The following is a 27,835-nucleotide window of genomic DNA, read 5'->3' on the forward strand; positions in this document are numbered from 1 at the left end:
TGGACCCTAATATTCTCCAGGGTGCTTAGGAATGTGGAGTGTGAGTCTTGGGACATGGTTGGGGATCCGTAGCAGGCTACGACCTGTAGCTGCATCTGAAGTAGCTCAGATGTGTTGGGCTACCAGTCTGGAGGTGTGCGCATCCTTTATGAATATGGAGTACACCATCACCTTTGGAGCTTTGGTCCAAGTTCCAGGGTCAAAAGGTGCGGAATGAGTTATAGCCTGGTAGTGCAGGGGTGCTTTCTGCTGCCTTGAACCAGGTCTCTGTTATGGCAGAAATGTCGATGTTCTCCATTTTAAGGAGTGCTTCGAGCGAGTGCATTTTGAGATTTAGACTTCTAGCATTGAGCAGCATGACCCCCAGATTGCATTTGTTTGTAGCTGTTATGGTGGTAATTTGGTCTTTGGAACGCCGCCTAAAAAAGACACTATAGGGGTAGCAAGAGCCTTGGCCAGTATCCGGAAGCCCTGGTTTGACGGATGCAAGCCATCTCTGGCAAAGCATCGAGGTCTGTCAGTCATGTCATCCCAGGCAGACCGATACTGGATCCCCTTAGAATGACACCAGAAACTTAACCAACTGTTGAAATAAATCATTTTCTGCTTGTACTGTGGTATCATTCTGGGTGATGGTAGGATACTGTTCAGGGCTAGGGTCATACCTGCCTGGGCTACATAATCCGAGCACTCTTTCATGTGTCTTTTCATGTAGTCCAGGGAGGTACGTCTTGGGTCATTTACACCCACATGTACAATGACAGAGTCATATTTGTATCTGTTGTTGAGGGACCTCAGTGTGTGCATTATGTGGTGAATCCTGGCACCTGACAGGCAGCTGACTGTTACTTTCTCCTTATTCAAACTAGTGAGTGGGACATCAGTATGCCTCACTGTTAAGTCACCTACGATTAGTGTGTTGGACATGCTGTTTTGCCTTAGGGGCTTGGGTTGAGTGGCACACTGTTTAAAAGAGTTGTGTCTCGTGATTAGTGTTGTGGTGGTCGAGTGCGTTCTTGCTTTGCAGATCTCTGCTGTTTGGGTAGATTTTTATTGAAAGCCTCTGCGAAGGTGGGTGTGTGGTTTGTGTTTTTATGTGAAGGCAGTGCTGCTTTGTGTTCTGGAGAGCTATGTGTTCCATGTGGTGTGGTGCAAGTGTTGACCACCTCCTCTTGACCAGCTATTCCGGTCTTGGCTGGAGAGTGCATAGCTTCCAATTTGGCTGTATAAGTGCATCTCTTGCAAGTCTGAGTGTTGGAAGTTAAGAGGAGAGGGTCCTCTGTGTACATGAGGCAGGTTAATAGCAGAAAGCACAGGGAACTGACCTTTAGACATACCTGGAGGGGTGCGCATTAATAATAAGTACTGGAGCTGTTTCCTTCTTGAATGTGTTAGTGCTGTGGTAGCACTTTTGTGTGCTACAGTAATTGCTATGACAGGTCTGGTAAAGTGCTAGACTAATACACTAGTAAACGTGAAGGAGAGGAGAGAACTAGTAGATCTAAGGGAAAAATTGAAGAGCAGACTTTGGCACTTCCCAGAAGCTTACAGACAGTCCTGGATACAGCAAATCTGTGTCTGGACTGGACTTGTTACAGGAAAGGCAGGAAACAAGCTTAGAATTTTTTTTTTTTTTTTTAATAGTAAAGTGGAAAGGGAGATCGATTCACTGCCAACTTCACCCCCTCAAGGGCCAGTCTCAATACCGAAAGATTGCCAAATTCCAGTCATAATGGCCACACACGTAAAAACCACACTCTCCAAAACTAAGAATACAGCATCCATGGGACTAGACTACATCCCGGGCTGTGTACTACATGACCTATAAAATGAACTGGGACCTCACATAAGTGTCGTGTTTAATCATAGCCTCACCTCAGGCTTCATGCCCACTGAGTGGCGCACAGCTACAGTTATCCCATTCCACAATGGGGGATCCACCTTGGATCCTGGGAACTACCGCCCCATCAGTCTGATGAGCCTGATCTGCAAGGCCATGGAACGTATTATCATGGAACTTTGAATGTTGCCAGTGTCTTTGTTTACAAACACTGGACTCCCACCCAGTTTGGGTTCGTGAAGAGCCGATCTTGTCTCCTGAACCTGATTGACTTCTTCGAATCAGTCTCCAGAGCTGTAGACGAGGGTAAGGCGGTCCACACAGCCTATCTGGACCTCGCCAAGGCCATCAACACCATCCCCCACTCTGGAATCGTAGATAAGCTTATTAAGCTGGACATTAATCCCTTCGTCACTCGATGGGTTGCAAACTGGCTTACTGACAAAACTCACAATGTAAAAGTAGCCAACTCCAAATCCAGCTCCAGACAAGTGACAAGTGGAGTACCTCAGGGTTCAGTCCTGGGACCGCTCTTGTTTGGCATCTACTTCTCTGAAGTACAGGCCAACACTAAGGGACACTGGCTAACAAAGTTCGCAGATGACTGCGAAACTGGGAGCAATTATTGAATTCCCAATGATGTGGATGTTCTACAAAAGGGCCTTACAGAAACAGATGCTTGGTGCCAGAGCCATGGGCTCAAGGCCAAGAAATGTATCGATGTTTTTCGTGTTTCACTGTTGCAGTCATCACACTTGGGTTATCCTGCCAGGGGTAGTCCTCAGTTGGCCCGAATACCAGAAGCTTAGTATTTCTGCATCTGTTGCTGTCGCTCCAGGACTGACGTCAGGTCATCAGTATTATAAAATCAGGCAGCTGACGCCACTGCATCAGTCTTTCTTGCAGAGGAGCCTGAAGTAGAAGCAGTTTGCATGAGTACCGGTCGGCTGCTAACAGAGTTTTTTGTTTCCAAATTGAAGTTGAAGTCTTCTAAAGCTAAGTACCCCATTGGGGATCATTTTTTCTTGCTCTAACCGCTGTCAGAAAAAACTAACAATTGTCTCACCTGTGGAAAGAAAATACCATACCGAGACTTACATTCTTACCGCGTCACCTGTTCAGGCCCAGACCACGACGTCCCTCGCTGTTGCTATTGTGCTTTGTTCAACAGGCCCTTATTGTAGCTAAATATTTTCGCTCTTAATCCTCTTATTCCGATATGGCTTTGGTAAGCCATACGACTACCAACCTTCCGAAAAAATATAAGGATAAAGACAGAGATAGACCGCACAGGTCCAAAACTGCCGAAGACGCTTCCGTTAAGCTAGTCGTCAGTTCTCCGGTCCTCAGTGAGGCACTTTCACAGCCCCTGATGCCCGCTTTTGTGGATTTGCAGGCCGCTACCAACACCTGCTAGGAGTGTGGTATGCCGCAAGACTCTCTTCCACTAAGGATCCTGCAGATGTCTCTACCTTGGATGGGTCCAGAGCCACTGAGCAGGCACTGGCTTCCGAAGAAGTTCTTTGCACTACCGATACTAGACACAAACTGACGACTTCTTTCACGTCTTCAGTTCTTTCTAAAACTACCGGGTTTCTAAAGCCCAAGGTACGAACTATGCCGAAAAAAACGACGGCCCAAGCTCAGGCACCTGCTTCCATGCCTCAATCTCAAATGCTTAAAATGGTGGAAGACCTTATTATGCTTATTAGGGGAAGCCAGGCTACCCCTTCCAAAAGAAAGAGAGACTTGTCCCCAATAGTTTTATCTGAACAGGAGTCCGATGACTCTGAGGTTTCTGAATATGAAGACATGCAACCCCTCTCTGCTTATGAGGATTCTGATGCAGAGGAATCCATTCCTTCTGCCTCTCCTCCCGAGGATTTTTCATTTGGTGAAACCCTACATACTTTAAGGGAGCATTTCCAATGGGTATGTCAGGACTATCCTCGGTCAAAAAAGAGACTCAGGGAATTCTTAGATTTACCACAGCACAGACCTTTAGCCATTCCTCATGTCCTGGATGTTGTAGATTATGTTTTTATGGAATCCAGTTTGACTCCTGGCACACTTCCTCCTGCTCCCAGGAAACCTGACAGGTACTACAGAGTCCCTGACTCTCACAAATTCCTTTTCAAAAATCCTACTGCTGACCCAGAGGTCATCTCCCAAGGACCAAAAGGAATTAAAGCAACCTCAGCTAGGAATCCCACCCCCTCAGACAGAGATTCCCAAGCTTTAGACAGATGGGGTAAAAAAGTATACACCTCTGCAGCTCTTGCTATTAGAGCACTAAATTGTCAGTTCCACATGCTGAAAGAGCAGCATACCATGGAACTCCTCAAACAAAAAATATCTTCCTTTCCTGCTTGTGCAGAAAATAAAGAATTACAACAGCATATGCATTCTGCAAGCCAAGTTACTTAAGCACACCTTGCAATGTGGCTTTGACGCCTTAGAAGCATCTTGAAGTGCAGCAGTCACTGTTTCTGTCCTTTAGAAGGCATGCTTGGCTTAAGGAACAGATCTTACCAAACCATGTCAAATCAAAATTATTGGACACACCATTGAACAAAGACAATTTGTTTCGCACCAAGGAAGAAGAGGTCTTAAAAAAAAAAGAGGGAATAAAAAGCTAAATCTATGCAGACAGTTACAGCTCCAACCTCGGAGATTCAGTAGGCATTCCCCTCCAAGCACTGGTCCTTTTCAGCCCCCTCCAGGCCAGCTCAACCCAGACCCAGGGGAACCAGACCCTTCAGACAGCAGTCCTAGGGAATGCAGAGATCTAAGCAATGGAGTTCCTCCTCTTCAAAAACAGGGAGTGCTAAGCCACCCCATTATGGTAAGAACGCACAATGACTTTACACCTCCACCCCTTACCTCTGCCCACCTGCTTGTGCCCTAGGAGGAAAACTCTTCTTCCATGCAAACAACTGGGCCTCTGTTACCAACGACCAATGGATCCTCAACATAGTGTCCCAGGGATACAGATTTTATTTCCACACACTGACAAACCCAAAAGGGTTCCCAGATCTTCCTCCAAACCAGTGAGCAGAGGCCAGATCTTCCTCCAAACCAGTGGGCAGAGGCCAAAAAACAAGTCCTTTCCCTGCTCTCCAACGAGGGCAATATAGCATGTTCCTGCATACCAGATAGGCCAAGGTTTCTATTCCAGACTCTTCCTGGTACCCAGAAAAGAGGGCACCTGGCACCCAGTCCTCGACCTATCCATTCTAAACACCTTTCTGGTGATACCAAAATTCTAAATGCTCACCCACCAGCAGCTTCTTCCTATGCTTTCCAAGGATGCTTGGTTAGCCACCCTAGACCTAAAAGAGGCCTACCTACACATCCCAGTCAGGCAAGCCTGCAGGAAATAGCTACGTTTCAGGGCAGGATCTGTGCAATTTCAGTTCTCTGCTCTTCCCTTTGGCTTATCCTACCCCTACCCCTACCCCTGAAAAACTCATTGGTAAAGATTCTAGAGAAATAGCCAACACCTTTAATTCATTTTTCACAGAAACCATTCAGTCCCTCGCCAACCAACTTACCACTTCTCCCTTGGCCACACCCTCAACCAAAGTCCAAACTCAACCCGCCTTCAACCTCCAACCCGTACCTACCTCCTATATTAGAACCCTCCTTAATAAACTCAAACCAACCACCTTAGCGGCTGACTTACTCCCAGCCAACTACCTACAAATTGCATCTGATGCCATAGCCTACCCTGTTTCTATCTTGGTTAACCGGACCATTTCAGAAGCTTCTATTCCCTCTATTTGGAAAATCTCCCACATCATCCCTCTACATAAAGGTGGATCTTCCACTGACACATCAAACTACAGACCCATAGCTATACTATCTCCTCTAGCCAAAATCATGGAACACATTCACAAGCAGCTCATTACCCATCTTACTCAAAACAATCTCCTGTCTCACACCCAGCACGGCTTCCGCCCCCATCACAGCACAACTACTGCTCTCCTTTCCTTTATTGACTCAGTTAACCACAATCGAAACAATAAATTCATAACCTCGGCGCTCTTTCTTGATCTATCCAAAGCCTTCGACATGGTTAATCACCAACAGCTGATCCACACACTGGAGGCATACTACCTTAGCAAAACTACCATAGACTGGTTTAATGACTACCTTTCTCATAGAAATCAGGCTGTCCTTTGGGAAAATAGCTTATCCGACCTACTCCCTACAAATATCGGTGTTCCACAAGGATCCATTCTTGGTCCACTTCTTTTCTCCTTATTTATTAACGATCTGCACTCTATCATTCCTAAAGCCACCTGTATACAATATGCAGACGACTCCACCCTGATCTGCTCCGACAGCTCCCTCGACAAACTCCAAGTTGCCACCCAAAACTGTTTTTCCCTAGTTGAAAAATGGTTCTTGGAACTAAAACTCTTACTTAACCCATCCAAAACCAAATTACTTCTATTTTTCCCCACTACTTCCACCCCTCAAGGAAATCAATCTCCTAGCACCAACCACCCCAACTTTCACGTGATATCCAATAATGGGACCATAATTGACCCTGTCTCCCACACCAAACTACTTGGTGTGACCATAGACCACAAGCTTAAATTTGATACTCATATCAACCTGACCATTAAGTCGGTAAACAAGAAACTCGGGTCCATGTATAGAATTAAGAACTTCCTAACCCCACACACTAAATTAACCATTGCCCGGACTCACCTCCTTTCCACACTCCTCTATGCCTCCCCGATATTCTCCTTCCTTAATAAAAGAGAACTCAACAAACTATCTACAACCTACAACCACATAGCTAGATTTATAACAGGAATGCCCTATCGTACACACCACTGCAACAATCTCAGAACATTACATTGGTTAGAACTACCTAACATTCTCAAACTCAATCAACTCATTGAGGCATTCAAAACAATCCACCATCCTGACAAAACCCCCGCAATGACCAAAATATTCACTCCCTACTCTAACCTTACATCCCTTAGATCTTCCAATAGCCTACAAATTCAAACTATTAAATCTAACAACTCAGGAGGTGAAGCACTCTATGCTAATTCCATTGGAAAATTCTGGAATGCCCTCCCAAACAACCTAAGACACGAGACCTCACTCAACCAATTCAAAAAACAACTCAAAGATCTACTAAAATCTGATTGGTTATGCCCATGTTCTAATCCTGATTAATCAACAGCCCACTACCACCAATATCCATCCAATCCATAATTCAATGGTCTTCATTTGCAGTTTAGGATACTCCAACAACCTAAGAATGTTTTACCTATTTTTATTATCTGTATAACCCTTGTAATTGCTCATGTGACTTTGAATGTAATACCTTGTATTCTTATCTCCTGATGTTTTTGTCATAATCTACCCTCTATGGAGCTTTTCTCCCCGGGCCTCTACTGAAAATGGACATGTATCCAGTTAGACTAGCCCAGTCAACAAATAAAAAATAAAAATAAATAAAATAAAATTATCCACTGCTCCCAGAGTTTTCACAAAATGCCTGGCTCCAGCCATTGCTTTTTGCAGACAAAGAAATATTCAAATTTACCCCTACTTAGGCGATTGCCTGATTCAGGCAGACAGTCAGGAAAAGCTGTTACAGCACCTGACCTTTGTAAAGGACCTACTTACCTCCCTGGGGTATACTATCAATGAAAAGAAATCAAAACTATTCCCCACACAAAAATTGTATTCCTGGGAGCAAGCCTGGACACAGCATCCCAGATGTCATTCCTTACTCCAGAAAAACAAGCCTACCTGACAGGCTACTTCTTGCAGCTAGCCACCAGAACTCAGTTATCCACAAGGAAAATCCTGCAAGCTCTAGGGTTCAAGGCCTCTGATACCCTGTCTAAGGAAAGATTTTCTTTGGTTGGCAGCAGCATGCAACCACAACAAGGGACTTCCCTTCTCACAACTCCACGCCACCCAGACCCTCACCACAGATGCATTGGACTATGCCTGGGATGCACATCTGGACGGCAGGTGCATTCGGGGCCATTGAAGCCCAAATCAAATACATCTGCACATCAACCAAAAAGAGATGCTAGCTTTTCAGCACGCCCTGACAACTTTCAGACCCCTTCTGTCCCCGGGGCTGCTAATGATCAAAACAGACACCACGGTGATGTGGTACATCAACCAGCAGGGAGGGACTCACTCTTATCCTCTGTGCAGGCTCGCCATGACCCTTTGGCGCACGGCCTCAGCCATGCAGATACACCTGTTAGCAAAATTCCTGCCAGGCTCCCCAAACTCTGTGGCAGACAACCTAAGCAGGAGTCTCCTAGACCCACACGAGTGGTAGGTAAACCACAGAACCTTCAACCTTGTAACCCAGAAGTGGTGGGGCACCCCAAAGGTGGACCTCTTTGCCTCCCACTCCAATCATCAGCTCGGCAAATTCTGCACCAGTGAACCTCACAACAAGGCCTGGAAAGTGGATGCTGTATTCTTCCAGTGGGTAAACCTCTCCGTCTGTGCATTTTCCCCTCTACCACTCATTTCAAGGGTACTGCTCAAAATAAGGGAGGAAAACGGAGGACAGTTCTGATTGACCCAGACTGACCACACCAACACTGGTACCCACTGCTGCGCAGCCTGTCACCCCTGCCACCATGGCACCTACCTCAGATCCCAAAACCCCTGACCCAGAGGAATGGAGAATTCATGCATCCCCAATTGCAGATCCTCAATCTGCAGCCTGACTTTATTCCCTGACCTCTCCTCAAGCTGCCAGTCTAAGCAAACAAGTTCTAGATGTTATACGTGAGGCCAGACACCCCAGCACTAGAAAGCCTTGGATAAGGGAGCCAGAACAGCAGAGCCCTTCCTACCTCTCATCCTGGATTACCTGGCAGACCTACTACACAAGGCTCTATCTTTCTATTAAAATTCATGCCTCTGCCATCTCTGCTCATTCCAGCACAGAGCCACCTCTTTTCTCGCACCCCATCATCAAACAGTTCCTAAGAGGGGCTAACAACATGAGGCCACCCAGAAGAGCTCCTACCCCAGCTTGAGACATAAACTTTGTGCTGGAAAAGCTCACCCTGCCCCCCCCCCTTTGAACCTGCATCTTCAGCAGAATTAAAAATGTTTCTCTTGGAAGACAGCCTTGCTCCTGGCCATCACTTCAGCTAGAAGTGTATCTGAGCTAAAAGCACTTATAGCTGTAGAGCCATTCATCATTTTCCATGTTGACAGGATCTCCCTCAGGACTAACCCATCCTTCATGCTAAAAGTGGTGTCTAGTGTGGCTCTCAACCAATCCATTCATTTGCCCACTTTTTTAACCTAACTCACAAAACAAGGGGGAAAGGATTCTGCACTCTCTAGGTGTGCACAGACGGCTCAGATTCTACCTAGACAGGACTAAATCTTTCAGAAAAACTGATCAGTTGCTAATCAGCTTCACTGCAGGAGCAGAGGGCAAGGCCATATCCAAACAATTTCCAAATGGATAGAATATTGCATCCATTTCTGCTACAAACAGTGCAGAAAACCTCCCCCCAAAGGGTTCAGGACACATTCCACCAGAGCAACCTCCATCTCTGCAGCTTTCCTCAGAGGGGTCTCCACCCGGGACATCCTGGAGGCTACAACATGGACATCTGTTCATACCTTCACTAGCCCCAGTCTTCTTGACTGCCTCCACCCTTTTCTTCAGCTTTTGGAATCAACCCAAATGTGATGACTGCAACAGTGAAACACAAAGAAAATAGTACAGTTGTGTACACTTACCATGAATGTAGATGTTCGAGTGTATTCACTGTTGCAGTCCTGGATGTTCTTCGTGTTTCACTGTTGCAGTCATCACATTTGGGTTATCTGCTTTCAGTAGCCCTCGGTCGGCCTGATTAACAAAGTCTGGGGTCCTGCACTGGTTGCTGTCCCTTCTGTGACGTCAGGTCATCAGGGGCATAAAACATGTAGCCGACGTCATTACCTCAGTCTTTCTTGCCGTGCGTTGCCCAAAGCAGAAGCAGTTCGCAAGTGCCGGTCAGCCAACTCCTAAAATTTTTGTTTTCGAGTTTCAGAACCGAAGTCTTCAACTAAAAGCCAAGTACCCCATTGGGGAAACTTGGGGAAACTTTTTCTTGCTCTAAACCAATGTCAGTAAAAGTAAATAATTGCATTACTTGTGTAAAGCAAATACCTCATAAAGATTTTCATTCGTACTGTATCCTTGCCTAGGCCCTGACCACGACATACCTCACTGTCTGTTTTGTGCCTTATTTAAACCACGAACTATCGGTCGTCTGTATATTTTCGCTTCTAAATATTTTGATGCTCGGTTCAATTATCCGGATATGTCTTCGGTAAGCCATCCGACTACCGACATTCCGAAAAAATGCAAAGATAAAGACAGACACAGGCCGCCTAGGTCCAAAGCTGCCGACGACTCTTCTAAGCCAGTCACCAGTACTCAGTGAGGCGCTTTTGCAGCCCCTGATGCCTGCTACTTCAGATTCGCAGGCCTCTACTGAGACTCATTCGGAGTTTGGTATGCCGCGAGATGCTTCAACTGTGGAACCTGCGGATGTCTCTACCTTGGATGGGTCCGGAACCGCTGTGCAGGTACCATCTTCTGAGGGTGTATTCAGGCCTACTGACTTGTGCTTTAAACCGATGCCTTCTTCTTCTTCAAGGCCTAATCTTCGAACCATGCCTAGAAAACTGACGCCCAGACCGCATGGGCAGGCCTCTATGCCTAAAAAAACAAATAAGAATGGCTGAAGACCTTATTACTTTAATCAGGGGAAGCCAGCCTTCCCCCTCTAAGAGACCTAGGACTGAGTTTGCTTATGATACTTCTGACCAGGATTCTGGATTTTCTGTCTCCTCTGATGACCAGGGTTTACCCTGATCTACCTGTGAGGATTCTGATGCTGAGGACTCCATTCCCTCTGCTTCCCCCCCAGAGGATTTCTCTTTTGGTGAAACCTTGCATACTCTCAGGGAGCATTTTCATTTGGAAAGTCAGGTTTCTCTGATTCTAAAAAGAGGCTTAGGGATTTTTTTTTACTCCTGCCACAGCACAGGCCTTTGGCCATACCTCCTGTACTAGACATTGTTGATGCCTTTTCGGAATCTAGCTTGGCCCCTGACTCCAGCTCCCAGAAAACCTGATGGATATTACCGGGTCCCTGACTCTCAAGTTCCTTTTTAAAAATCCTACCGCGTATCCTGAGACCATTTCACAGGGACCCAAGGGCATTAAAGCTACTACTGCCAAAAATCCTACCCCCTCTGATAGAGACTCCAGGGCGCTGGATAGATGGGGTAAGAAGGTATACACTTCTGCAACTTTAGCTATTAGGGTCTTAAACTGCCAGTTGCATATGTTAAAGTATCAGCAGCATATTATTGGATTGCTTAAACAGAAAATGATGTTGATTCCTGATTGTGCTGAAAATAAGGATTTTCAAGATTTACGGCATTCGGCTGAACAAGTTGGAAAACATACTTTGCATTGTGGTTTTGATTCTTTAGAGGCATCTTGCAGGGCTGCTGTAACTGGGTCTGTACTAAGAAGGCATGCTTGCTTAAGGAGCAATCCTTGCCAGATCATGTTAAAGTGAAACTACTGGGTACTCCCTTACACCAGGACAGTCTGTTTGTCAACAAGGCAGAAGAAGTTCTTAAAAAGATGGAGGAAAAAGCTAAATCTATGCAAACTGTTTAAAGATTTTTTTACAAGTACAACCTCCGAGGTTTAGTAGACATTGGCCTTCCAAGAATTGGTCCTTTCCTGCCTCTTCCAGACTTTCTCAGTCCAAACCAAGATCCAGCAGAGCTCCCAGGCTTCAGTCCCTGGGTACACACAGGACTAAGCAGTGGGGAGCCTCCTCTTCCAAATCTGGGAGAAATAAAACTCCCCCTATGGTAAACAGTCTCAATGACTTATTTTTAAAGATTCCAAGCACTTCTCAACTGAGTGCCCCCTTGGGGGGAAAGATTGCTCTTCGTGCAAAGAACTGGGAACTCCTTACCCAGGACAAATGGGTTTTAAATATGGTGTCCCAGGGATACAGATTTCACTTCCACACGTTACCAACAACCACAGGGTGGCCAGATCTACCCCCAAATCAGTGGGCAGAAGCCCAAAAGCAAGTACTTTCTTTCTTACACATGGGGGCTATTCAATTGGTACCAGAAGAGGAAAAGGGACAAGGATTCTACTAGAGACTTTTCCTGGTACCCGGAAAGGACAGTTCATGGCATTCTATCCTGGACATATCTATTCTAAACACCTTTTTGGTGGTTCCAAAATTCAAGATGCTGACTCTTCACCAGTTGCTCCCTATGCTAGGCAAAGACACCTGGTTGGCAACACTAGATTTAAAGGAAGCGTACATGCACATCCCAATCAGGGAATCTTGCATATGATACCTACGCTTCAAAGCAGGCTACACGCACTATCAGTTCTCTGCACTGCCCTTTGGCTTATCTACTGCGCCCAGGGTATTCACAAAGTGCCTAGCGTCAGTCATTGCATTTTGCAGGCTAAGAAATATTCAAATATACCCTTACCTGGATGATTGTCTAATTCAGGCAGAAAGCCAGGACATACTTTTGAATCATCTGGCCTTTGTACAAAGGGTGCCAACTTGTCTGGGGTACACCATAAACTAAAAGAAATCACACCTGATATCCTGTCAACAAATTATATTCCTGGGAGCAAGTTTGAATACAACTTCCCAGTTGGCTTTCCTCACGCCAGAGAAACAAATTCATTTGACATCCTTCTTCAAACAAGTAGCCACAAAAACCCTGCTATCTGCAAGGCAAATACTATACAAGCCTTAGGGTTCATGGCTTACTGCATTCTTCTAATTCCATATGCAAGGCTGCATATGAGGACACTACAATGGTATCTAAAAAGCCTATGGTGTCAACATTCTCAGGATCTAGAAGCAATGATTCCTATCATATCTTGCCTATGCCTAGAGTTCCTTTAGTGGGCAGAGGCCTGCCACCAAAACAAGGGACTACCATTCACACTACCCCCTGCCGTCCAAACCTTAACAGACGCATCAGACTATGCATGGGGGGCTCACCTGGCAGGGAAGTGCATTCAGGGCAAATAGAACTCAAGTCAAATGCACCTGCATATCAATCAAAAAGAAATGTTAGCTGTACAGAATGCTCTGGCAGCCTTCAAGGATCACATTCTTCCAGGACAGTTTATGGTAAAGACGGACAACACCACTGTTATGTGGTACATAAATAAGCAGGGGGGTACACATTCTCACCCCCTCTGCAGACTAGCCATGGCATTGTGGAACACAGCCCTGAGCTACCAAGTGCATCTGCAAGCTCAATTCCTGCCAGGAAAACTAAACACACTGGCAGACGAACTAAGCAGAAACCTCATGGACCCTCACGACTGGAAACTGGAACCAAGGATTTTCAACATGTTGGCAAGCAAATGGGGAAGCACTGGAAACTGGAACCAAGGATTTTCAACATGTTGGCAAGCAAATGGGGAAGCCCGGATGTAGACCTGTTTGCCTCCCCCCAAAACTATCAATTGGACAAATTTTGCACAAGGACTCCCCACAAACAAGCTTGGAAAGTGGATGGGTCTGTCCTTCAGCTGGAAAAACCTATTAGTTTATGCCTTTCCTCCTCTGCTCTCCAAAGTACTACTAAAGATCAAACAAGACAAACCAAGGACAATTTTGATTGCACCAGACTGGCCACGCCAACACTGGTACCCCCTCTTGCACCGTGCGTCACTGTTGGCCCCATGGCACCTGCCTCAGACTCCTACCCTATTGTCTCAGCAGGAGAACCAGATTCTGCACCCTCAGCTTCAAACACTGAACCTAGCAGCCTGGCTAATTACCTAATCTCTCCTTTACCATCCCTCAGCAAACCAATGATGGATATCATTTTAGAGGCAAGGAGGCCTAGTACTAGAAAATCTTATGCTGAAAAATGGAAAGGATTCTGTGCCTGGAACCAGTCTCAAGGGATGAGCACAGCAGTGCCCAATTTACCTCAGATTTTACAATACTTTACTGAGATGCTTAACAAGGGCCTATCTTTCTCCTCCATCAAAATTCACGCCTCAGCTATTTCAGCTCATTTTAACACCGAGCCTCCCCTTTTCTCTCACCCACTGCTCAAGCAGTTCCTCAGAGGGGCCAAAAATTTACGGCCACCCAGGAGAGCTCCAACTCCAGCCTGGGACCTTAACTTTGTATTGGAGAAACTCACTCTTCCTCCTTTCGAGCCAGCTGCTACTGCAGACTTAAAATTTCTTTCTTGGAAAACAGCTTTCCGTTTAGCAATCACTTCAGCAAGAAGGGTATCTGAATTACAGGCCCTTATGGCAGTGGAGCCTTTCATCATCTTTCATGCAGACAGGGTGTCCTTCATGCCCAAGGTGGTATCCAGTGTGGCCCTTAGTCAGTCCATGCATTTGCCAACTTTTTTTCCTAATCCACAGAAGAAAGGGGAATGGTTACTGCACTCCTTAGATGTGCACAGACAACTTAGATTCTATTTGGACAGGACTAAACCTCAAAGGAAATCTGAACAGCTGCTGGTGGCATTTGCTGCAGGGGCAGAGGAGAAGGCTATTTCAAAGCAAACCATTTCCAAATGGATATGCCATTGCATTCATTTCTGCTACAAGCACCATGGAAAACCTATCCCACAGGGGATCCGACCCTACTCAACCATGGCTGCATCTACCTCTGCAGCCTTTCTCAGAGGTGTCCCTACCAGGGACATCCTAGAAGCTGCTACCTGGAGTTCGGTACATACTTTCACCAAGCATTACCATCTGCCAATTTTCTCTAAATCCAGAGCTGGCTTTGCCACTGCAGTCTTGCAGGGCCTTATAGCTGGTCCTAATGCTATCTAAATTCCTACTCCCATCCTTAGCTTTGGGAATCTACCCAAATGTGATGACTGCAATAGTGAAACAAAAAAGAACATAGTACAGATGTGTACACTTACCATAAATGTAGATGTTCGAGTGTATTCACTTTTGCAGTCCTGGTTACCCTCCCTCCAGCCCCCTTAATTCTTTTGGCTGTACCATAACCCAAGTGTGATGACTGCAACAGTGAATACACTCGAACATCTACATTTATGGTAAGTGTACACAACTGTAGCTTTTCCTCCCTCCATCCCCCTTGCCTCTGTTTCTCTCTCTCCTTACAAGGAATTTTTGGTATTTACTTTCTATTAGTGGTGTTCTCCCACCATAACCTAGCTCCTTTATTGGGACACCTCACAGGGCAAGAAAAACTGATGTAATGGTGTCGGCTGCCTGATTTTATATCACTGATGACCTGACATCAGTCCTGGAGTGACGGCAACCAATGCAGAAATACTAAGCCTCTGGTATTCAGGCCGACTGAGGGCTACCCTGGTAGGGATAATCCAAATGTGATGACTGCAACAGTGAATGCACTCTAACATCTACATTTATGGTAAGTATACACAGCTGTACTTTCCAGGTGACCTTTTCCTCTTGAATGGTGCTCAGGATTGTAAAGTCTACCATGAACTGACTTGCAGCTCCCCTCCCTTATGTCTGGAAGTTGCTGAACCAATATCCAGTGAAGAAAGATGAGGAGTAGTCACCCCGGACTGCCCTGAAAAGTGTGTGTCTGTGTGTATACACCCACACAGCATGCAAACTCTATTACTATGAAGGTACAGGTGCCACTTTCCATCCCAATGGAAGTGAGATATCCAATGTTGCGAGTCCTGATACTTCACAAATTATTGCAAGTCTGACAAAAATGGTGAATTCTGAAACTAACTGTTATAGATTTAAAGCATTTTATAGGGGTGTCTCTTCTGAACCCCAGCCTTGTTTTACATATATAACTCTCAAGTGTCAGTGTATCTCCCGTAAACACTCCCCTACCTTTCCTCCTTTCTTTTGTTTGTCACCAACGTATCATGACTTCCCATCTGCACTAAAGTTAGTGGGCTAATACCTTAACATCCAGGTAATTTTTTCTTCCTGACAAAGTGTGGGCACTGAACTTTTTACAAATATTACAATCGCTTGTCAAATGAGCTGCCATTAAACAGATTAAGGAGAATTCATGCGGGTCCTGCAGGATAATTTTGTGCCCACATTGTTTACATTTTTTTAAATCCAGGCTTCCGCTTTTTTTCATTGACTGAGAGTATACCGAAGCACGCAATCTTCGGAAAAAAAACACGCAATCTTCGGGGAAAAAAAACATCCTGTACCACCCCCCCCAGTCGAACTCTTGGTGAAGAAAGAGAATAAGAGTAATTGCATCTAGTCAAGTGTATCCATGCCCAAGCATGTCAGCTTAGGGAGGGAAGGGAAAAGAGATAGTTGGAGTTGAAATTTAGTCAACAGTTCAGGAAATCGCTAACGAAGCATGATGATCCTTACTCCTGTCACTATAATCATCCACAAAAGTTTTTACAGCTCCCTAGTTGTCACTCTAGCTATTCTAAGATGTCAGAATAACAGCAAGAGTTGGCGAACCAGTAGCAGCAGCAGTAGAAGATTATGGGTAGGGAGGAGCTTAAGCTTGTAAGGAGTTCATTGCCCAAAATAGAACCAAGGCATCAGACTTGATGTTCCAGTGCCTGGACAGGACCTTGTAAATCTACATGTAGTTCCCTACATTTGAAGAGGGCCAATGAGGTGCTCTGTTTGACATGAGGTGGGAGTCTGTTCCAAAGGTGTCGTAACCTCTGGGAAACAAATCTGTCCTTCCAGCAGGTTCTGTTAATGTCATATACCAGGTTAAGGTCTTTAGAGTGAGTAACCTGTCTACCATTTGACTTGCGGATATGCAGCATTTCCAGTAAAGCAGGGTCAGAGATCTCCTCTGAGTAGTCTATATGAAATGGAATAAAGTGACAATGATTTCAGACAATCCACACAGGGCAGATGCTGAAGACCTTGAATCTTCCTTGTGAGGAGCCTTTGTGGTCTCTCCAGTTACTGCTGGTGCTTGGAAAGGCGTATACCAAAAGGGGTGTTGTACTCCATTATTGGCCTGACGAGGAAAGAGTACAGGGAGGTTTTAGCTTGGTCTATTAATTTGCCTGTGTTTTTCCCAAATTTTTTTTAACAAAGGTGAATATGTGCTACATTTGCTTGATATCCACAGGCAGTTGCATTTTTATTTAAGTGGGACTAAAGACATCAGGAAATTGAATCATCTGTCTCATTTACAGAACCCACATTGGGTAAACCAGTTACCAATGTGACACTATCTAAATGGATAACAAATTGCATTTCCATGTCTATAACAAATTGGGCATCACTCTGACAAAAATGATTTGTGCTCATTCTATAAAATCCATGACCACTCCCTCAGTATTTCAATCCAGAATGTCCATGGATGATATTTGTGCAGTGGCTACTTGGGCTACCCCTCTACCTTTTTATTTTTCATTACAAATTAGATCTGGTCTCCAGAGGAAGGGCATGTTTTGTTTCTGTGGTGTTCAGGAATATCCTTCCTTGAGTCCACCCTGGAAATTAAGTAGCTGGGGACTTTGTCTCATCAGTTGAGGTTAGAATGAAATTTGACAACATCAGATAAAGAAGCTATGTACTCACCATAACATTACATCTGTGTTGTCCATTTTCATTCTTTCTCAACCCCCCTCCCACCAACCCCTATCCTTTAAAACTTCTGGGAGAACAAGTATTACAGGCCAAGTGTGTCCTAACCTTTTATATGTATAACTCCATAAATAGTCTTCTCCGTTATTATGTCTGCCTTTACCTCATACTAAGGCAGCAAACAAGAACAGAGATAACTGGGGTTGGTGCATTGTGGTAAGGGAGATGCTCAAAGAGTTCTAGGTTGCCACAAGCTTTAGCAACGGCTGAGTCTGATCAGAGGGATCGGATTTGAAGTTGTCAGTTGAGGAAGAATGAAAATGGACAACACAAATGGAATGTTATGGTGAGTAATTTTTAATGAGCATTACTAAAATACCAGTTAACACTGAAGCTTATTTTCCTGCAATGAAAACATTGGAATTAAAACTGCTAGTTTTTGTCTTGAGTTAATAAATGCAGTAGTGAGATGTTGTTCTTTGTCCATGTTTTTCAGACTTCTTCAGATGCAATATATCTTGCTAGGCATGTTGGCCTTCGTGTTGGTGTGCCAGTTCCAGTTCCTGCTTTAATTGTTAATAGGCTTTGTGGATCAGGTTTCCAAGCAATTGTCTGTGGAGCACAGGTAATGTAAGAAAGTTTTCTCTGAGGCACCTAAGCAAAGTATTACAATACTGTTCCAACTCGTATGATGTCCCCTGCAGTTATAACATCTAGAACACACCCTCTGAAAATTGATTCAGTAGTTAGAGACCTGGGAACCTGTGTGGACAACAAACAGTCCTTCAGTCATCCTGTATCCACTATTGTAAGAAAGTCCTTTTTTGTTGCACAGCTTATTAGTAAGGATATGGTATCTGGGCCCAGCAATATGATCAAAACACTGTATTCAGCAAGTATTAGGCCGATCATTGAGTATAATGCCTCCTTAGGTATGTACCTGTCCCAACATGTAACACAAGTTGAATGACCACAGTGCTTTCTTGCCAGGAATATCAAACGCCTAAATCATAACTACACTGACCTTTTCAAAGTCTTGTTCTTCTTCTGAGAATCTTACAAGCCACTGAGGAGTGTTCTCTGTGTTGTGTACAGAGACTCAGCAGACCCTGTCCTCTCTGATCTACTGCATACCTGCAAGTCCTGTGGTATAATAAACACCCACTCAAGATCTTGATCTCTTCTGCTACGCAAGTAGAGCATGTTGGAGGGATAGGTATATATCACAAAAATACCACTTCTTTGAAATAGTCTTCCTCTCCACATAAAGCAAAGTAATTGCCTTACTCTGTTCAGATATAGTCTGGATGAATAGATGGGAATCACAAATTCACCCCTGGTTTAGCACCATTGTACCACCTTTATATTCATACAGGAATGCAAGGCTAGGCTTCTAAAAATCTTCATAGATCAGTAGCCTTGTAAGTAATATAATTCCTATGGTGAACTTGTAGAGCTTTACCTCTGCTTTCCGTAAGAGCCGTTGTCTTTGCCTTTAACAGATTGTGAGGATTTGGAATGTACCCATGCATTTGGATGGTCAAAAATTGGTTGAAGCTTAACACAACAAAGATGGTTGCCTTGCTTTTTCACAGCACTTATTTGCACTAGTTTTGACACTCATAAATTATAGCTTGTAGTGAAGACAAGCTGCAGTTTGTGCCAAATGTATTTAATTTGATGATATTTGATAACAGGCTGACTCTGAAAGACCAGTCTTCAGCCACCTTTAAATCCTTCCATCTTGGAAACACGATCCTCATTAAGCACCTTATTCCATGAGCAGATATTAGTGTTATAGTGCAGGCCTTGATAGTCAGCTGTTTTGACTTCTGTATTGCCTTCTACCAAGGGTTTCCAGACTCTGGAGTAGGTTGAATTACAGTTCAGAATGCTGCTGTATGGCTGCTGACTGTGTCACCTAATTTCCATCACATTACACCAGGTCTGTGTAGCCTGCCGCGGCAGCTAACTGAAAAATGTGCTGTCTTTAAAATGCTGTCCTGGGTTTAACTCTGTATCGCCTCCCTCCCTGGTACTTGGCTTTCCTTGACCATTTATTCAACCAGTTTGTATCTGCTGGTGGTTGTAGAGGTACTGCTAGAATGGTCAGGTGGTGATTCTTTTGTCTGCCTACCAAATGACGTATCCATTCAGTGGTTTTAAAACGTACTGTAAAATACCTTTTGACCTACTTGCATGTTTCTCCTGTGTAGGTGTTTGTCCTCATTTTTTTCTTCCTTACATTTTTGTCATTTAGTAGGTTTTGACATTTCCGTATTCTTTGTGATTGTTGCCTGTTTCAGTTTTGTGGAATGTGTTGCTATCGGGTACTTTTAAAACTAGAATTTGAATTGGAAGCACCTAAGAGTTTTACTCCGGTGGGTTCCCAGTCCATGTCATCTAACTCCTCTCACTCCAGAACAGCAGTAGCTGCTGTTCTGAGGTCCTTCCAGAGTTCTGAGCTACCTTGGATGATCCCATGCAGTCTTCTGAGTATAGGTGAGAAGGAAAGTATACTAGTGGTAAAGAGAGATGATTTTCCAAGAGAATCTCTAGACATTCTCTGGAAACAGAGTCCAGAAACCATTCAGAGCAGCACCTTTTCCACCACTTGTACACACAATCGCATCCTTTCATTCACTGCCCAGTCCTTGTGACAAAAGGTGAGGATGAGAATGCAGATTGAGCAATGAGTTTTGTCCCATGAATGAATCCTCAGTCCATGTCCATCTAGTGCAGTCTTACCAGTACTGCTGCTACTGCACCCATCTTTATTTACTTATGTGATGTTCATTGACTGGGTAAGTGATCTTGTCTGGGGACTCTTTCAGCCATGACCTCAGCTAATTTGATAAATACAGTGGTCACTGACGGTCATTAATATAGGATATGCAAACAGTTTAAATTATCTAACATTGTTGGCTTACAAATACATTTATATTGTTCTTGCAGTGTGTTACATGGTTTACAAACAACACATGCTAATAAATTCAGACTGTAGTTCATGCTTAAAATCTATTTGCAATACTCCAGTTTCATGCTTAATTGTCATATATGTTAACAGAAACAGTATGAGTATAGATAACCATGTCCTACTGTCCTCAATCCCTCATTGTATGATGCATCTGCAAATGTTATTTAAATATGTGTCTAGTTCCGGTTAATTATGTTGTCAGTACTGTTAAGTGTAATGCTCAACTTCATAGCGTCTTACTAGGCTGTTGATATGTGAGGATTGTATGAAGCTTAGTCATACAGCCCTTGTAGTACAGGTATGAGCGCTCATACTTTGGAAGAACTAAAGTACACCAGATTGGATTTGAACTCATGCCTTTGTCACTGATATGACCAGCTAATGCTGTGGTTCAGGGAATACCACAGAATTCTTGCAGTATCAGAGGCAAGTACTGACGCACTAAACTGCAAAATGTTGCATAAGCAATCCAAATATAAGTCTGTGCAGTGTTTCTATAAAGTCTGTGGAAATTTGTTTTGGTTTTATGAGGTAGAACATTGTTTGCATATTTAGATATCTGCAGTCTTGGGTGATCTGCTGCAGTTCGAGTCTTTTGAGTATAGGTGAGAAGGAAAGTATACTAGTAGTAAAGAGAGATGATTTTTCAAGAAAATCTCTCAACATTCTTGTTGAGTGTGGTCCAGTGTAGGCATATTCCTAATGAATCAGTGATAGTGATTTGCTGTGTAGTTTATTCTTTTAGATGTCACAAGTACCATTGCGGTTTGTGTGTTATACTAATAACCCTGTGATGATGGTCCTTGTCAAATCACATTTTTTTTATTTGCTTTTGTAATGACTATGTTGTCTGCATATAAAGAAAACAGTCAGTGTCATTCCCACGCAAAGTCATGGATACATAGAAATAATAAGCGGATCAAATATGAAGCCTTCTAATAAGACACTAGTTTTCTTTCCCATTTCCTAGTGTATATTTTACCTTCCAACTTTGATTGTTCTATTAGTAGATAATTTTGGAACCAATAAGTGACTCCTGTAGAGACTCCTAATTTCTGTTAATTTATGTAAGAGTTTTGAGTTTCACACTCTTTGAAAGCGCTTTAAGTCCAGGGATAGTGCACCTGTTAGCTTTTCTTAGTTCATGTTACTTAGTATTTTTTCTGTCAGGGTGTTAATGGCTGCGAGAATGCAGTAGTTGGGGTGAAATTATGCTGCTTATTAGTCAGTGTATTATAATTTGTGATGTATTCATGTACTTGGTAGTAAATTATTTTTTCAAGTATTTTATCAAGGGACCATAACTAAGCAGTCTGATGGAAGCCATTTTCTGTTCTTGGAAAGGGGACCTTAGCATGTACTAGAAACTAGAACATGTTTAAACTATATGGTGTGGGCCACTGGTCAGTCCCTGGATATACCATTTGTGACGTCCCTGCTCTGGGTCAGTGATCAAGGCATCTCAATTCTCATGGACACTGGTGGGGGACGTTCCCTTGGAACAAAGATAGATACACGCAGTATTTCCAGACGCAGCTCTCTGCACCAAGCATAATTTCCCTTAAGAGCACACAGGGGAACACACACTGTCTTAGGGCTGGGTTTCTCTCTCTCTCTCTCTCTAGGCCCCCAAATAAGACTTCCCACTGACACAGCTGTAAAGTTGAGTCCTAAGCTGAGTGTTCCAAGCAAAGTCCTCCACCACCCCCTCTGTGAAACCAGTGTACTATGTCCCTGCTCCAAGTAGCTGACATACAGAGTCTTTGAGATTTGATTTTCACACACACACACACACACACACACACACACACACACACACACACACACACACACACACACACACACACACTCTCTCTCTCTCTCTCTCTCTCTCCGTCTCTCTCTCTTTCTCTCTCTCCACTGATTTTCTAGCTATGCCTCCTCTGCCCAGACTATAAGGTAAGTATTGCCACCAGAACACTCCACAGCCAGCTACTCTAAAGCTGTTAACAAGGGTACCCAATTATATAGAGTACAATTAATACTAATACAAATGGTAGTGTTTGACCAATGCAGCAAGGCTTTCAGGAGTGGCCACAGTGTCACCAAATAAATATAGCACTGCTAGAAGATGAAGAATGTGAACATTTCTGTTTCTGCAATATTTACTCTGCACTACAATACTCTATGGATTTGAGAGGTTTTAGAAGATATTGGCTACTCTACGGATTTGAGAGGTTTTAGAAGATATTGGCTATATCCTGTTCTTATTCTCAAATCGTATTTTATATAACTATGTTTTGATGTCTATGTAGTAGCTATGTAATTGTGGAGCCCCCCCCCCCCCCGGTCTCCACTGAAAAAGGGCTTCGGCCCAGCTGGACCAACCCAGTCAACCAGTCAACAAATGTCAAATAAGTAAATAAATATAAGTACTCTCAAAGGTTAAAATACTCTCTAAAAGACCGACCATAATGGAAAGGTAAAATATATTTAATAATAAGTAATGAAAGAACATGAAAATACTAAACATCTATTTACAATAAACACCAGAGTTTCAGACACAGGAAATAACTCAAAGTAACACCGATGGAAAGATTCACACAGGTACAGAAAAACAAAACTTAACTAATCTCTTTATATTTTCCTGACTGTTCTAAAGTTCCCTAGTTCACTTACTAGTGCAAGGCAAAATGAAGTGGGTGAGTGGGCTTCCTTCCTCGTCAGGTTTCAAAAACAGACTGCCGTGAGACTTCTGTCTGTCTCATCTAGTATTAAAACATTTCAGTGCTGGGTTACAGAATGACATCACATACATCTGGTCATCTGACTCTGATTCCCACACTACCTGCTTTACTAGAAACTGAACCAGAATGTAGCATATAGGTGTAACCATACACACATATGTAGCTTTGCTGAGATGTGTTGTAACATCTGGAAACTATAAAACCATTTCAAAACTTCCACCCTTCCAAGATAGCAATTATTTTACCCCCAATGACAGTACAGTAACATTCCTAATCCTGGTTTTCACAGACATGTCACAACTGTAAGATACAATCTTTATGGCCTAAACCAGGTAATTTAATTTCAGACTATTTTTCAAAGTTAGCTGGACTGAGATTGACCTGTTCTCTTCCAGTATCCTGTTACAGTATATTCATTTCAACAGTTACAATACAGCCTGACATACAAGTGTATTTCTTTCCTGTCCAGTAGGACCCACTGTTTGTACATTAACGCAAGCAGCTTTACAAATACATTTTCAACACAAGCACCTGTGCAAATAAGTTTTATATACGAATGACATGTAGTTCTTTACAAAACTCCAGCTAGCTATGCTGGCATATGTTACACATCCCTTCTCCTGGCATAGCTGACACTATCTCACATCATCACGCCATGTACCCTTACTCCTGAACAAAATTCCAAGGTTTTTATACTTGTCTCCTGTACAACAGTGTACAGTTCTCCACAACTGAGTGGGGGCATCTGCTTCATTCGGATGACTGTGATCTCTGATTTGTAGGAATTTTTTTTTTCCCTATTTCACATAGAACAAAATGCTCCAGTGACAATCGGAGATCACTGCCATGACAGGAAAATAAGACAGTATTGTCTGCAGACAACAAGATTCAACCGTCTTGCACTGAAGTTGCGTACTATAAGACCTTACTTGTGGCTTGGTATGCTTTCAAGAAAATTAGAATTAAAAGGAGAGAAGATTTGACCTTGTTGAAATCCCGTGACCATGTTGAAAGTGCTCTGCTTTACACCAAGAACATGTGCACAGCTCTCACAGTGCAGAGGGACTGAATGACATGCAGCACTGTCCCTGAGATCCCATACTGTTATAGCACCTCCCTCAAAGGAGAATCCACATTCCTGTTGTCAGTAGAAATACTGCCCCTTCCTTTTACCCAACCTTGAAAAGGAGTATTAACCACAGTAACTGAGCATGATCCATCTTCTTCACATTTTCCTGCTTGATGGCACCCACTCCTGCACAGCAGAACAGTTTTTAAATGACTCGCTGGACTTGTCAATAGAAATAGTCCTAATCCCACAGCAGCTGCTGCTGACCTTTCCCCCTTGAAAGAAGGGTGTGGACTCTTGGTGCAGCACTTCATCAATGTTACTTCAGCTTCCTGACTCTGTCTCTGGTCAGTGTAAGTATTTCTTTCACCGTGTTGGTGACAGCTTGTCCGTTGATGTTCATTGTGTTACACTGCTGCAGTCATTACACTTGGGTTATCCTGCCGTCAGGCGGTCCAGCAGTCTGCCAGAGTTCCAAAGTCTTGGTCTGGCGTCGGTTGCTGTCGCTTCTTCCCTGACGTCAGTGCGCCAGGGGTATATAAGATGCAGCTGACGCCATTTTCTTCAGTTTTTCTTGCCGCGCAGTGCCCGAAACAAAAGCAGTTCGCAAGTGCCGGTCGGCCAACTCCTGAGATTTTCATTCCGAATCCAGAACCAAAGTCTTCTACAAAGCTAAATACCCCATTGGGGAAACTTTCTTGCCTCAGACCGATGTCAGTAAAAGTTAATAATTGTATTTCTTGTGGGAAGCAAATACCTCATAAGGATTTCCATTCTTATTGTATCCCATGCCTAGGCCCAGACCACGACGTCACAGGTTGTCAGTTTTGTGCTAGGTTTAACAAGCGCACTATTAAACGTTTGTTTGATTTTGCCCGACATTATTTTGGTAGAAAATTCAATTACACCATGCCGTCGGAACTACCGACGACCGGAATTCACAAAAAGTGCAAAGACAAGGACAGGCATCCGAGGCCCAAAACTGACGACGAAGCCTGTTCTAGGCCAGTCGCCGGTTCTCTGGTTTTCAGCGAGGCGCCTTCACAGCCCCTGACGACCGCTTCTTTGGAACCACAAGCTGCCTCTGACTCCCACGTGGAGATGGCTGGGCCTTCGGATACACCAGATTTACGGCCTACCGAGACTAACCCTTCAGAGGGATCCGGAGTAGCTGAACAACCCGCAGCTTCAGAGGGTGTTTTCAGACCCACTCAGTTAACCATTAAATCTTCTGCTAAATCTAAAACCCCTTTAAAAACAAAGAAACAACTTCTACATTCACCAGCACAGGTCTCCATGCCTAAGAAACAGATGCTCAAAATGGCCGAAGACTTAATTACTCTGATCAGAGGGTCCCACCCTCCTCCTGATAAAAGGCCTAGACAGGATGCAGACTTTGACTCATCCGACCAGGTGTCCATCTCTTCGGATTCATCCTCAGACCAAGGATACTCTTTACCCCATTATGAGGATTCTGATGCTGAGGAATCAATTCCTTCAGCCTCTCCACCGGAGGACTACTCCTTTGGGAAAACCTTACATACCATGAGGGAGCATTTCCATTGGGAGGGCCAGGATTACTCAGAATCCAAGAAAAGGCTCAGAGATTTTCTTTTATTACCTCAGCACAGACCCCTTGCTATTCTGCCAGTGTTAGATATCGTGGATGATGTGTATTCTGAATCCAGTTTAAATCCTGATTCTTTACCCCCTGCTCTAGTTAAGCCAGACAGATACTACAGAGTCCCTGACTCTCACAAATTTCTTTATAAAAGCCCTGTTGCTGACCCTGAAACTATTTCCCAGGGTCCCACAGGGGTAAAGGCCTCTACAGCAAAAAATCCAGTCCCCTCTGACAGAGATTTCAGAGCATTAGACAGATGGGGGAGGAAAGTATATATATCTGCAACTTTAGCAATGAGGGCCTTAAATTGCCAGTTTCACATGCGTAAATATCAGCAATATTTGATGTCTCACTTGAAATAAAAAATGCTTCCAAATTCAGATCTTCCTAACTATAAGGAAATACAGGATTTATTGCATGCAGCTGAACAAGTGGGAAAACATACTTTGCAATGTGGTTTTGATTCATTAGAGGCCTCCTGTAGTGCAGCAGTTACAGGGTCTGTCATTAGAAGACATGCTTGGTTAAAAGAGCAGACTTTACCAGATCATGTTAAAGCAAAATTATTGGATTCACCTTTGCAGCAGGATGTTTTATTTGGAGTTAAGGCAGAAGAGGTATTAAAGAAAATGGAGGATAAAGCAAAATCTATGCAAACGGTGAAGGATTTCTTACAGGTTCAGCCTCCTTGATTTAGCAGAAATTGGCCAACAAAGAACTGGTCCTTTCCCATCTCGGACAGACCTCAAAGGGGCAGATGCAGACGTCCAAGAGGCAGAGGTCAACCACAAGGTTCTTACAGGCCTCGACAATGGGGTGCTTCAACTCAGAAAGAAGGGGAAGACAGGCCTCAACCTTATAAAAAAACAGTCCCGATGACTTCCCACTACAGCTGCCAAACACTTCTCTCTTGGCAGCCCCCTTGGGGGGAAAACTGGCACTTTTCTGTCACAATTGGCATATGATCACCAAAGACAAATGGGTTCTCAATATTGTATCTCAAGGTTACAGGTTCCACTTTCACACTCTGCCAAGGTTAAAATGAATGCCAAATCTATCACCAAATCAATGGGCAGAGGCTCAAAGACAAATGACAGCGCTCATGAACATGAGAGCTATTCAAAAGGTACCAGCACAGGAGTAAGGACAAGGATTTTACTCGACTCTTTCTGGTCCCCAGAAAGGACAAAGCCTGGAGGCCCATTCTGGATCTTTCTTCTCTAAATACTTACCTGGATGTTCCAAAATTCAAAATGTTGACACTACAGCAGCTTCTTCCCATGCTGCGCAAGAAAGCTTGGCTCGTAACTTTGGACCTCGAGGAGGCATACCTGCAAGTCCCTATCAGACAAAATTGCAGAAGATACCTCAGATTCTTAGCAGGTACAATGCATTACCAATTCTCTGCACTGCCCTTTGGCTTATCTACTGCGCCCAGGGTCTTTACAAAATGCCTGGCACCAGTAATTGCATTTTGCAGACAAAAAGGAATTCAAATTTACCCATACTGGGACGACTGCCTTATTCAAGCAGAGAGCAAAGACATTCTTCTAAAGCATCTGGCATTTATAAAAAGATTGCTAATTTGCCTAGGGTACACAGTAAATGAAAAGAAGTCAAAACTAGTGCCCTTACAAGAGATAATATTCCTGGGTGCCAGCTTAAGTAAACGGCCCAGATGGCTTATCTCACGCCAGACCAGCAGCGACAACTGACTCAATATTTCCAATTGATGGCAACAAAGACCCAACTCCCTGCAAGAAAAATTCTGCAGGCCTTGGGTTATATGGCATCTTGCATACTACTAATTCCATATGCCAGACTGCATATGAGGAAACTACAATGGTACCTAAAGAGTGTCTGGTCTCAACACTGTCACAGTTTGGAAACAGTGATACCACTTATTCCTTGCCTTCAACAGGAGTTTCGATAGTGGGCTCAAGCCTGTCACCTCAACAAGGGACAGCCTTTCACACAACC

The 27,835-nt window shown here is 43.9% G+C and overlaps 1 protein-coding gene across 1 annotated transcript in view; it reads left to right on the forward strand.

Annotated features, from left to right (window-relative positions):
• ACAA2 (acetyl-CoA acyltransferase 2) overlaps positions 1-27,835 on the forward strand; it is a gene marked incomplete in the record, with an annotated part of 508,533 nt that overhangs the window by 148,240 nt on the left and 332,458 nt on the right. Inside the window, 1 exon segment of the mRNA XM_044078294.1 lies at positions 17,956-18,084. Coding sequence (XP_043934229.1) covers positions 17,956-18,084 — 129 coding nt within the window.

Source organism: Protopterus annectens, chromosome 1.part1 (genome assembly GCF_019279795.1).
Source record: "Protopterus annectens isolate FY-2018-M chromosome 1.part1, PAN1.0, whole genome shotgun sequence".
NCBI lineage: Eukaryota > Metazoa > Chordata > Ceratodontiformes > Protopteridae > Protopterus > Protopterus annectens.